This window comes from Schistosoma haematobium, chromosome 4, assembly GCF_000699445.3.
Source record: "Schistosoma haematobium chromosome 4, whole genome shotgun sequence".
NCBI lineage: Eukaryota > Metazoa > Platyhelminthes > Trematoda > Strigeidida > Schistosomatidae > Schistosoma > Schistosoma haematobium.
Genome location: NC_067199.1, coordinates 3,233,772 through 3,246,657, shown reverse-complemented (window position 1 = coordinate 3,246,657; position 12,886 = coordinate 3,233,772). Strand labels below are relative to the sequence as shown.

Sequence of the window (12,886 nt, the reverse complement as noted above, 5' to 3'; positions counted from 1 at the left end):
GAATCTATGGTCTCATTTAGTTAGTTTTCAGTGAGTTACATTTCATTTGTAATTTGATTTATATTCTTCAATTTATCACGAAACTTGAAATTAAAACGCTCTTGGATTGACTTGATCTCTGTCAGCTTCCGTCAACCAAAGACTCTTTACTTACTTAATTAAGTACGCCTGTTACCCTCCAATTGAGCATAGACCGCCAACGAGCATTCTCCAACTCACTCGGTCCTCGTCCTTCCTTTCTACTTCTATCCAATTGTTGTTCAATCTTCTCATTTCTCGATGTAATGTTTCTTTGGTCTTCATAGCCTCCTTTGGTTATGAGGATTCCAAGTTAGGGCTTGACTTATGACGTAGTTGGGTGATTTCCTCAATGTGTGTCCTATCCACTTCCAGTGATTCTTCCTTATTTATTCTTCCGCTGGAATGTGGTTTGTTCTCTCCCACAGTTGGTTGTTGCTGATAGTGTCTGGCCAATAGATTCGAACTGTTAATTAACACTATTAATAAAGATTTGTGTTGAGAATTCTGACTTTGGTGTTGATCGACAGTTTTTTTTAGTTTCAGACGTTCTCCAGTTGTAAATATACTGCTCTTGCTCTTGTTTTTTAGCGAGTTAGTTTTCTATGGGATGGGGTCGCTAACCCAATGCTCAAAACTCCTCCTTTATCCGGGCTTGGGACCGGCAGTAGCCTCAGAGGTGATCCAGGCGGAGTAAGAGTGAATGTTTATAATGTTATCCTTTGAAAGTACACAAGCTCATCTAACTAAAACCTTCATACGAATTGACATTACTGATTTACAAATAAATAACTATAATCATGATATTTTCGGAAGGAAAACAACTATTCTAAACTAAAGTATTCCATAGTGGGATCATATCACTCATTACTTCTTTAAAAATCATAGAATTCTTATTCAGATACAGTGTAAGCAAATATTCATGGTTTATACTTGACGCTGCAAGCCAAAATGTGCACAACAGTTTGAATATGATGTCCAATCTTGTTTAAGTCAAATAATAATTATAAAATATATGAGCGAACTATCGTGGTGGGATTTTGAACTGTACTCAAAAATCGAAGCAATTCTACCTAAAAATCTAAAGCAATTCGTCTCTTTGATAACTTTCGTATAATGTAATAAGAAGACAAAGATTATCAGAACTATATGGTGATATATTAATGCAGTATTTTTCGAACAATCTGATCTCACATTCTATACTTGGTAAGAACTAGTCTAGACTAGAAATGGAGGGTAGCAGAAGACAAGGATGATAAAGAAGTAATGTGAAAACAGTTTGGACAATTAGTTAATATTACCAGGGTAGGTTTAATTTTAGAACAAACTGTTTTTGATTGCATAAAGGGAGTTTGGATTTTCATATGGCTAAGGCTTCTATAAACCATAGTATACGCCCTTTTACACTTTTGTACAACACCACAAAAGCCAAGTTAAGATCAATCTTATGACGTGTCTCAATTATATGTTTAGCAACAGAGAATGATAGATGTTTATCCTCTACTCTTATTAGGTCGTTTAGTTCTACCTAAAAACCCTAATTATTTGCCTGTAAGTTATACTAATTCACTAAATTCTGTCTTGTAATCATTAGTATTCAAAATATTGTGTATACGATTATCGAATCTATTAAAATCATTTCCCTGTCTTGTATGAGTTCCACTTCACTCGGCTAAATTGTTCTGGTTTTCTTTTTGTTTGTTCTCTTCTAATCACGATCGCTTGATTGATTATCTGTAGCCATATTGACATCTAAAACTTGGCAAACCTTCAAGCTACTTATATTTTAATAAGTAGTGTAACGTTTTCAGAATAATTTTAGGCTGACGATGGTCATTTTTCTGAATCCCTAATAATACATTTTGATTCTATGACTGTAAATATTACAGAAATAGTGATTACTCTAAGTTTTATTGAAATACATGTGTGACTAGTTCAGGGATACACTTTTCTACCGTACAATAACTATCGATTTGATGACGAACCAATTCTATGTATGATCTGATTGGTTTAAATATATGGGGGAAAATTTAATTTTGACGTTGTAGCATATCGATCATTCTGCTTCCAAAATTTTCATACACAAATTCAATGAGAACAAAAGAATTCACAACTAATAGACCAATGAATAAAGAACTTATTTTGAAACAGTCTTTTATTTCGCTTGGGTGGTTGTTTGTTGTTAATGTTTACCTTTTCTAATGTATACTTATTTTATGTAAAAATCATGTGTATTTCGTTGACTGCCTCGTACCATGAAACGGCAGCAAATCAACTCGTCATAAGCTCTCAGTTATCTCAAAAGTTGGGCTTTCATCGAAAATACTACACCAACAAACAACTATCTGAAAATTATATCAGCTTTACTATTTAGGAAAGACATGGCTAAAAACAATGCTGACTAAAACTAATATTGCTGAACTAAATATATTACTTTTATGGATCCGATCATGAGTACTTCATTGGCCGAGTAAAATGGCGCTTTAGACTGTTGGAAAAAGGGTACAATTGGATGGTGGGGAGTAGGAAGTTTTGACATAAATTTCACATCCTTAAAATAAATATTCCCGTTTGAAAATGTTATTATTAATTTTCTTGAGTTGCTTCACATCAACGCTTACATTAAAGTCATAATGTTAGTGTGATAACTCTATACTAACGATTGTCCAAGAAAGTTTAACTGAAGATATCGGTCATACAATGTAAAGGGTTAGAAATATAGCGGTTATTATTATTACTATTATGGTCATTGATTGTACAAAATAGAATTCTTAGCATAAATTGTTTCAACAAGTTTCCGTTTCTTATTTCTTGATTGAGGTCTTGAATTGATTGGTGTTAGACAACCAATGAAGACCTGGAAGCACTGGACAGCCAACCAGTCCCATTATGGAACTCCTTAGCAGTGTGCATCCACGATTCCCATCTCGCGAGATTCGAACCCAGGACCTATACATGTAATTGCCAAGTTTCTACTTAATCAATATGACTGACATACTATAGTGAACAAGAACACGTATGAGGGCAATCGAATGTATTCATACAAAAAATTACAGAACACCTTACTAAAATCTGAGAACCATACGGTAAACACTTCATCTACAAAATATCAATCCATTGTCTCAAACTTGACTGTTCCTTTTTGCAATTAACAGTCCATCGTGTGAGATTTCATCGTTCCTGCATTTTCATACTAATTGCTTTCTGTTCCCATTCTTTGCTTCTCAATCTTCTACTCAAATACATTATATTCCTAACTATCGTTATATACTACTGATGTGAATATAAGTAACTTATACCACAATAACATCCTTCACTCTTAAAGCCATTATGCTTTAGGTGTACTTGAATTTAAACAAAAAAACGGTCTCTATAACATTTTCATATGAAGTATTTACTAAATATGACCATTGAAATCATCAAAACATCATTGATAGTAATTAACATTTATTCACTACTCCATACTGATTACATGCTGTTCAAACAACCAACAAGAACAACAAAAGAAACACAATAAAGGAAATTCATATTTAATAAGAGAGAGATAGATTAAAAAAGAAACCCATAGTTAATGTTGGTTTATGGTAACAAAAAGTGTATTGTTCATTGCTTGATTGATCTACGCCTATTCTGTAAAAGAAATAACAATGAAGAGAATGATGAAATACAATTAATGAATAAATGACGTTAAAATGTCTGTAGTTTGAATGTTTTAATCTCTAAGACTACTTGTGAACTAGTAAAAATAATAATTGTTGTTATTAACATTTTGAGTCAATTGAAACTAGACATCTATTGAAAACCTAGAAGCATTGAATGGCCGTTTCGTCCTATTGTGAGACTCCTCAACCGTGCACATCCACGACTCCACCACACGAGACAATTTCTGAATCTGAATTGTTATATTAAATATAGATGAATGGATTAAATTAGTATGTTGTGTAAATTACTCATAAATACACTTTATTATAGATACATGTAATATGATGCAATGCAGTCTAATGTAAGATGTGACTCTGTAGTAATGAATGTGAGATATTAAGCGTTCGCACACGAGACCGAATGTCCTGGGTTCGAATCTCGCGAGGCGGAACCATGGATGCGCATTGCTGAGGAATCCCACAATAGGACGAAAGGGCTGTCCAGTGCTTACAGGTTTTCAATGGTTATTTAGCATCAATCGATTCATGATCTTAATCAAAAACTTAACAATCTTCACAACCTCATACAGATTTTGACTTGTTGGTAAGTACGCTGCCATAGTAACTCCTCCTGGAGCCCCTCTATGGCTCCTGCCTGTCCCAATCCCGGATTAAGGAGAAGGGTTGAGCATAGGGTTAGTGATCTCATCCCGCAGAAAACTAACTCGTTAAAAAAAGCTCTGTTATAGATAGACATACTTTTCAGGGCATTTTATAAAAAGATTAATACGGATCATTTAAATGAAAGTTCATGTAAACAAGGAGATAAAGGTGAGAGAAAAAAATTACACCGTATAGTAAGAATCAGAAATGATCTCAACATCCTAGGCCATAAAATGACTTAAGGATTATCAAGTTAAATTCAAGGTTATCATAAATTGTTTTCGTACATATAAGGGGGGGGGGTAAATTTGCAAATAACCAAGCCTTCAATAAACTTAAGAAATCATTCTTAACCATTTCTATACAACGTTTAAAAGGCTGTTTTCATGTCAGTTCTATCCCCTGTTAGTTGATTAATTGAACGGTTAACTTAAGTGAACAATCAGATCGCACAGGACTTATGACATTAGAGACTTCTGAACACATAAAAAATGTCAGTAGGTGTTTCTTGTGGATATTATAGTAATTTCAGTAGTTGAGATCATGATCCAATTGAAGCTGGACCAATACTGAAAACATAGAAGCACTGGCTGGCTGATTCATTCTATATTGGGACTTCTCAGTGTTGCGCATCCACATTAACACGGTTGGATACCAGCTCAGTGGTCTAAAGGTTAAATGATTGCGCGCAAGACTGGTAGGTCTCAGGTTTGAATCTCACGAGTCAGGATCGTGGATGCGCACTTCTTAAGAGTCCCATAATATAAAAAAATAGTTCTAAGGTTACTATTCATGATGCATTAGTCTAATAATGAAATATAGATGAAAAAATAGAATCAAATATTAATATAGTTCTACTGATTTACCCTACAAACAGTATTAGGATCAGGGCAGACAATTTGGCCTTGAATTTGATTAGTTTGAACTGTAGCTACCCCTGAGTTACATGGGAATGGTTTACCATTAATAATCACTTGTAGACCACCAGAGCATGAATACTGAAATGAATAAATAGGAAGAAATATTAGTGATCAATAAGGGAGTAAACACATAGATCTAAGCAACAATACACAATCACATAAGTAGTTAAGCTATTTATATCTAGTGTTGACATTGACTTTTATGTTGAAACACTATTTATTTCAATAGTTGAGATTATCAGTCAATTGAAGTTAGACCACCAAGGAAAATCTGAAAGTACTGAACGGCCAGGTGGTCCTATTGTGGGATTCCTCAGCAGAGCGCATCCACAATCCCGCCTAGCAAGATTCCAATCCAAGACCTATCAGTCTGGTGTGCGAACGCTTAACCTCTACACAACTGAGCCGGCCAGCATCCAACAGTGTTAATGTCTAACTTCAACTAATCCACGAAATTGAGTGACACATACACCATTGTCTCCGGTGAGCTACTATCTGACAACAGACCCGGTTGAACTCCACTGATCACTGTTTCTCACTAGAACTCCAGGAAATACTATCCAGTACTTTCAGATTTTCCATGGTGATCTAGCTTCAATTGAATCATGATTATTATGTAATAATATATAATATACTTCTCATAGGATTACCTGATGGCAGGTGGCTTTAACTCGAGGATCATTTGTTGCTCTCCCATTCATTTGAGCTCTCCATGCTCCTTTATGCATAATACATAATGAATGATTTCCAAAATCTTGAGCAAACATATTTCCTTTTTGAGCTACGGAAATAGAAATTGTAAAATTTATTTATTTATTAGCAATGTATGTGATATGTTCTAGGATTTATGCTATAGATAAACTTGTCTTTTGAATATGTTAAATTACTACAATGGATAGAGATTTCAGTGGTGTTACAGTTGTGTCCAGAAAATTCCTTATAAAAAAAGCCAAAAAGAAGGCTCTGAAAACACTGCTTACTTACTTACGCCTGTTACTTCCAATAGAGAATAGGCCGCCGACAAGCATTCTCCAACCCACTCTGTCCTCCGCCTTCTTTTCAAATTCCATCCAATTCTTGTTCATTTTTCTCATGTCTATCTCCATTTCCCGGCGTAATGTGTTCTTTGGTCTTCCTCTTTTTCTTCGACCTTGAAAATTCCAAGTGAGGAACTGCCTTATGACGCGATTGGGTGACTTCCTCAATGTGTGTCCTATCCACTTCCAGCGCTTCTTCCTGATTTCTTCCTCCACTTCAATCTGGTTTGTTCTTTCCCACTGTTGGTTGTTGCTAATAGTGTCCGGCCAATGGATCTGAAGTATTTTGTGTAGACAACTGTTAATAAATACCTGTATCTTGTGGATGATGGCTTTTGTAGTTCTCCAGGTTTCTGCCCTATACAGTAGAATCGTCTTAACATTTGTATTGAAAATCCTGATCTTGGTGTTGGTTGACAGTTGCTTTGAGTTCCAGATGTTCCTCAGTTGTAAATATGCTGCTCTTGCTTTGCCGATCCGCGCCTTCACATCTGCATCAGATCCACCGTTTTCATCAATGATGCTCCCTAGATATGTAAAGGTGTTTAAATCTTCCAAATCTTCTCCGTCAATTGTGATTGGATTGGTGCATACTGTGTTGTATCGGAGAGTCTTGCTGTTCTCTTTGTGTATATTGAGACCTACTGCAGCCGAGGCTGCTGCCTGAAAACACTAAGAATCATCTTATCCAATCAACATTCAATAGAAAGTTTACTAGTAACATATAGAAAGTGATTAGTCACATGTCGCGTTTCTGTTTGGATGATTACCTATACTGATTTGTTTAGTAACATTCAAGAAATTTCCGGAAAATTGAGGTAGTCTAAAATGCTATAAATGCCCTAGATTTTCTGTACATAAAACGTTTCTCTCGTATTTCGCATCTTTTCTCACGTGTTCAAGTCGTTGTGTGAACTTAGCTTGAGGGTAACTAGAAGAGCTTAGGAACCGAATCTAATGTTCAATTAGAAGACTTATCACTATTGAACCTTATATTGAAATGGTAGCCCCCAAATGCCCTGGTACGGCCGAGAGTGTGGAGAGCCAACTCTCCCTCGCCAAGCGCTCTCACATAGCTGCACGTATACAGACACTGCCAAGGAAGTCCTACTCAATGCCTTCTCGCGCCACCGGTGTTGTTTACGAAATTGAGAGGACGAAAAGCGAATATACGGCGCTTTAACCGGGTTAGCGGGCACAGAGAGTTGAGAAACCCTGATTCCAAAACGATAGGGCACATGCGCTCCAGGATCCTAAGGAAACATATGACGTATGAACCAATTACTGGTCAGCGGCTACCATGAGACTGCATCTCCTTACGTTCCTCCACTGTCTTGTGGATCAGGGCTTTATATCAGAGGCTTCGGGTGCGGCCGCCTAAGGAAATCACCTGCTTTGGTTTGAGCACCCGGACAGTATCCTAGCCCTCACATAAATCGACTGATTTATGTAGCGCATATCTATTCGATGCCCCTTTGTATCAATGTTTATGTATTTAAATAAATAAATCGAAGCGGTTGATGTGAATGTTTTTGAATAGTCTTTGACTACTTACTGGTTTTCATTAAAAATCTGAAAGCTACCTAATTACTTACCGACAGGAATATTAAGCTGATGATCACAGTATGTTACAATTGGTTCATTGAAAAAGGATCTCATAGGCTGTTTTTTAAAGGACAAAAGAAAAAAGTATGAAAGTATTTCAATAGATTGATTCCACAAAGTTTGTTCCAGAATACAATCCAATATATACTTGAATAAACATTAACTAGAGCAATCTGATCTACTTATAGGATGAATCTTATCATTCAACTAATAAATTGGTTTCTTTGAAGGGATTTACTGGATGTTTGTTGAATTAGGGAGTTCTATTCGTCATACATTTTTTTCAGTTAGAGTCAACTTAAAGACCAAGGATCGTTACTCAGATGTCTCTTTTTGGTATGGGATTTCAGTGGAGTAGACTGACACTAACTCAACATAAATCGAAAAGAGGACTTTTGGACTTTAAGAAGAATACTGAACTATTAGAACTACTGGGCGGAGGTTCAGCGTTACAATTCCCACCTCATTGTACAATGCTGCGGAGTTTCATACTAGAATGAATCAGTTATTTTATACCTGCTAATTTTCACTAATATGCCAACTGAGATTATTTTGTGATGAAAATAAACTATCAGCTTGTTTCCACTTGATCATTGTGATTGACGATAAGCCATACAATAATCCGAAAAAAATTTTATTATTGAGATTATGGATAAAGCAAATTAGATAACCAGTAAAAACTAAAAAGAAACTGGATAGGTATTTTATTCTATTACAAGTTGGTGATGGATAGGCCAATGTAATTCCAGAAATATTACGGTTATGTAGCTTAAACTTGAAGATTTTATAATATCAGAAGGGGTTTTGTGGAGATTTTAGTAATTTAATAGTTGAGATCATAAGTCATTTGAAGCTAGACCACCATGAAAAACCTGGAAGTACTGGAAAGCCAACTCATCCTATTGTGAGATTCCTCAGCAATGAGCATCTACGATCCGGTCTCAAGAGTTTTTAACTCACGACCTATTGATCTCGCGCACGAACGATTAGTCGGCCGGTATCCAATGGCGTTAATGTCTAACTTCAACTAATCCACGAAATTGAGTGACACATACACCATTGTCTTCAGTGAGTCACTATCCCACAACAGACCCGGTTGAACTCCACTGATTAATGCTTCTCACTAGAACTCCAGGAAATACCTGTCGGAGATAACCATTAGTGAGCGTACTTGAATGATATCTACAAAATGCTTACATTTCAGAAATATTCAATCCGCATGTAAAGATTAGTTTATGTCAAATGTATAGAACAAAGTAATGTATTCAAAATTTACAAATGTCTCGCACGCGAGATTGATGGGTCCTGAGTTCGAATCTCGTGAGGTGTGATCGTGGATGTACACTACCGAAAAGTCTCATACTAGGACGAAACGGACATCCAATGCTTCCAGGTTCTATGGTGGTCTACCTTCAATTGACTCATGAATTCAACTACTAAATATGTAAACAGTCGAAAATTCTACTGAAACATCAAGGTATAGAAAATAAGATTCAAATAAGTGTAAATTCTTCTTATACCGTTTGTTAAATATGAAAAGTTTCCTTTAAACCCTACATATTACATTTTTATAAAATGTAGACCAAATGAATGATTGAAATCACATTAGACAAGAGATCACGGACAAGAGTATCATAGATATTTTAGGAACAAAATTGGCGAGACTATAATTTATGGACGATCCAATCAGATTTAGGATAATGAGTGTTTGATTTTGGCGCGAAATTCACTCACCTATTTGGCCAACTAGTGTCTTGGCATTTTAGCTGATGTCAGTTCATGATGAAAAACCTTCATTGTAATTCCTTACCCTTACCATCAACTGTGAATCATAATCCTTATTCTTTAGACTGCTTTATAACCCTCATTTAGCCCTAGTAAGTAAGTAGACACTCTCAAGGTTACTTTGGCATCACTCAAATATTGTCTATAATTTATAGTCTCATCATACTACTAACCTGGATCATAGGACATCTGTCTGTTAATACACTAGACCCTCCTTGAGAAGGATCTTTGAAATATTGTTCATTAGGTGGTAAACTTTGAGTAAACCGTCCAACAGCACAAATACCAAATGCTTTTTGATGATAACATTTTAAAGTATCTGGTTCATCACAATAGGGTTCCGTACTTTTTCCTCTAAAATAAGAAACATTCTGTTAGAGATTCATTCAAAGATTATTGGCAACCAGATAACTATTTCAATAACCATTATTAAATATAACAGATCACATAGTAACAACTGATCAATAATAAAATATACAGAAATAAAATCAATCGATCTTACGCTTGTTTCATTCGCATCATGTATGCATAACAGCTTTCCATAACAAAGCTACAACCTAAATTCTTTCCATAATACCATGCTTCAGCCAATGAATAGTCAACATCCCACCAGCTAAATGAATTGAATGGAGGAAAAAAAAGGAGATGAAATAAAGAAATTATTATTTTTCATACATTCAGAATAACTGGTAACCACTTTCTAATTGGATCATAGTTTCTATAGTTATAGTTATATAATTTACATTGGTTTTCAGGCGAACCAGACACCATCCAAACTTTCATGTGACAACCCAAACAGTACACCTTTATCCTGTTTAACAGGAGAGCCAAACACCACCCAGGCTTAATCATAGTTTCTATATCATACTAAAAAAGCTATTGGTCGCAAAAATTCACACAATTATCTATTGTATTCCCAGGAGGACATTTCCACGGTGTGGGCAACCGGGAAATGATAACTGTTCTCATACCTCTAACAGCATTCAACATCACTCTGTATTCATGTTCCAATTCAGTAATTACGCCATGAATCCAAGTATTCTATGACCTGTTTCAATTATGCGTTTGTCAATAGAGGATAATAAATGTTTATCCTCTATTCTTATTGGGTCATTTGATTTTATTTGTTTCTGCAAGCATTTAGGTACATGTCTACACACTCTGATTTTGAGATCACGATTACTCCTCTTCCCTATGTATATATGGCTACACACACACACACTCATTTAGATTGTTCAGATTATTCGGGATGTAGTGCGCTAAAATATCATCACATAGTTCTGATAAACTTCGTCTGCTATATTGCACTGTCGAAACATATCAAAGGGACTAAATTGCTCTAAATAATTTCTCTGTAGAATATTACACAGCTACAGTGATACTGAAATGAATCCAAGTAGATCAAGCAATTTATGAATTTAAATGAAATGTTATCAGTTACTGAAACAGTAAAATCCATAACCCATATATTAGAATTCACTTTGTATAGTTGACTTGAATCTTCCTCGTTGATGTTTAGGACTGTAATTGATCAGTCTCTTATTGGCATATGTGCATACTGTGTGTATTGCCTTAGGTCACAAGTATTCTAAGCAAGTATGGATAGTGGCTAGCAATGGAATTTAGGACGCGCATTTCGTTTTATTTGGACTCATCAGCTGGATGTACCTGCATCTCAGAGTTGCCATGTCACTCTGAGACTCGAACCCGGTACCGATCAATTGCAGTCCTAAACATCAACAGGAAGATTCAAGTAAAAAATGACAAGGTAATTCAAACATCACCTCACTGCACAAACAAGTGGCTATCAGGAATCGGTAACTAAGTGGATAACGCGATGACGTTTGGAGCGAACGGTACTGGTCTCGAGTCACAGAGTGGATATCAACTAGGAGATGCATTTACATCCAGCTGACGAGTCCCAAATAGGACGAAACGCGATTCCTGGTTTCGACTGCTAGCCACTATTTATCTTTGCTCAGAACCCTTATATTAGTTTATGAAAAGTATAATCAAGTTCAAAATCCAGATAAATTAAACATGATCATCAAAAAAAGCAGATGAAATATTAGATAATACATTGTTTTCTGAATTGTATCAATTTACCCAGAGTCTGTGAAGAATGCCAATGTAAGCCTTGACATTACAGTTTTCACTCCAGTAACACCTGCCATTGTTTCATCCTACAATATATACAACATATACATACTATTTATATATTATAAGTAGTAAATTAACTCATTGTATGATTGTTTAATACCCTTTACTTTAATCCTAATGATTTTATGAGATCATAACATTGAATTTATGAATAATATTCCTGAACAGTTAACACTAGATAGTCTCAGAGAAATAAAGGACGCCATATCATTACTTATTGATTACTGTAAATGAATCAACTTTATCATATTTTGAAGAATGTAATGTAATGAGTTGATTACTTACTAACTTACTTACGCCTGTTAGCCCTCGTAGAGAAGCATAGTTTGCCCACCACGATCCTACATCGAACTCTGTTCTCGCCAATGATTTTCATCTGTTTTCAACCGCTATTTGTTCTTCTGATATCTGCTTACTATTCCTGATGCAGTGTGTTCTTTGGCCTTCCAAGTTTTCGTCTCCCTTTAGGATTCTAAGTTACCGCTTGCCTCGTAATACGGCTTGATGAGTTCCGAAATGTATATCCTAATCGCCCCCAGCGAATTTTCTTTATTTCTTCTTCAGATGAAAACTGGTTTGTTTTTTCCCATAGTAAGTTGTTGCTGATGGTATCTGGTCAACGAACACTCACTATGGTGTCTAGACAATTATTTATAAATATCTATACCGCTTTCATGATGGTTTTAGTAGTTCTGGAAGTTTCAGCTCCAAACAGTAGAAATATCTACACGTTCGTATTGAAGATTCTGACTCTGATGCTGACTGATAGTCAGTTGGAGTGCCTTACTTTTTTCAGTTGTAAGAATCCTGATCTTACTTTGTCAATTCTGGCCTTCACATTTGCATCAGATCCTCCTTGTTCATCGATGATGCTGTTCAGGTGGGTATAAGTTTTCACCTGTTCTAGAGTTTTTCAATCAAATATGATTGGGTTGGTGTTATATGTTTAGGCTTACTGCTGTAGAGAAGACTGCTACATTGATTGTCTTCACCCGGATTTGTTGGTGTGTCTGGTATAGAAGAGCTAAGTCATCAACTCAGTCCAAATCGTCAAGTT

The 12,886-nt window shown here is 35.7% G+C and overlaps 1 protein-coding gene across 2 annotated transcripts in view; it reads right to left on the bottom strand.

Moving 5' to 3' along the window:
• Window positions 1-35: 35 nt before the first annotated feature.
• MS3_00007217 (uncharacterized protein) overlaps window positions 36-12,886 on the bottom strand; it is a gene marked incomplete at both ends in the record, with an annotated part of 28,456 nt that continues 15,605 nt past the window's right edge. Inside the window, 7 exons of one of the 2 annotated variants that reach the window (XM_035730971.2) lie at window positions 36-83; window positions 5,189-5,320; window positions 5,893-6,023; window positions 7,875-7,941; window positions 9,843-10,023; window positions 10,172-10,282; window positions 11,776-11,852. In XM_035730971.2, the coding sequence (XP_035588694.2) occupies window positions 36-83; window positions 5,189-5,320; window positions 5,893-6,023; window positions 7,875-7,941; window positions 9,843-10,023; window positions 10,172-10,282; window positions 11,776-11,852 (747 nt within the window). Of the gene's footprint in view, window positions 84-3,448; window positions 3,649-5,188; window positions 5,321-5,892; window positions 6,024-7,874; window positions 7,942-9,842; window positions 10,024-10,171; window positions 10,283-11,775; window positions 11,853-12,886 lie in introns of those variants that run through there. The other variant, XM_051215474.1, reaches the window with a different exon arrangement.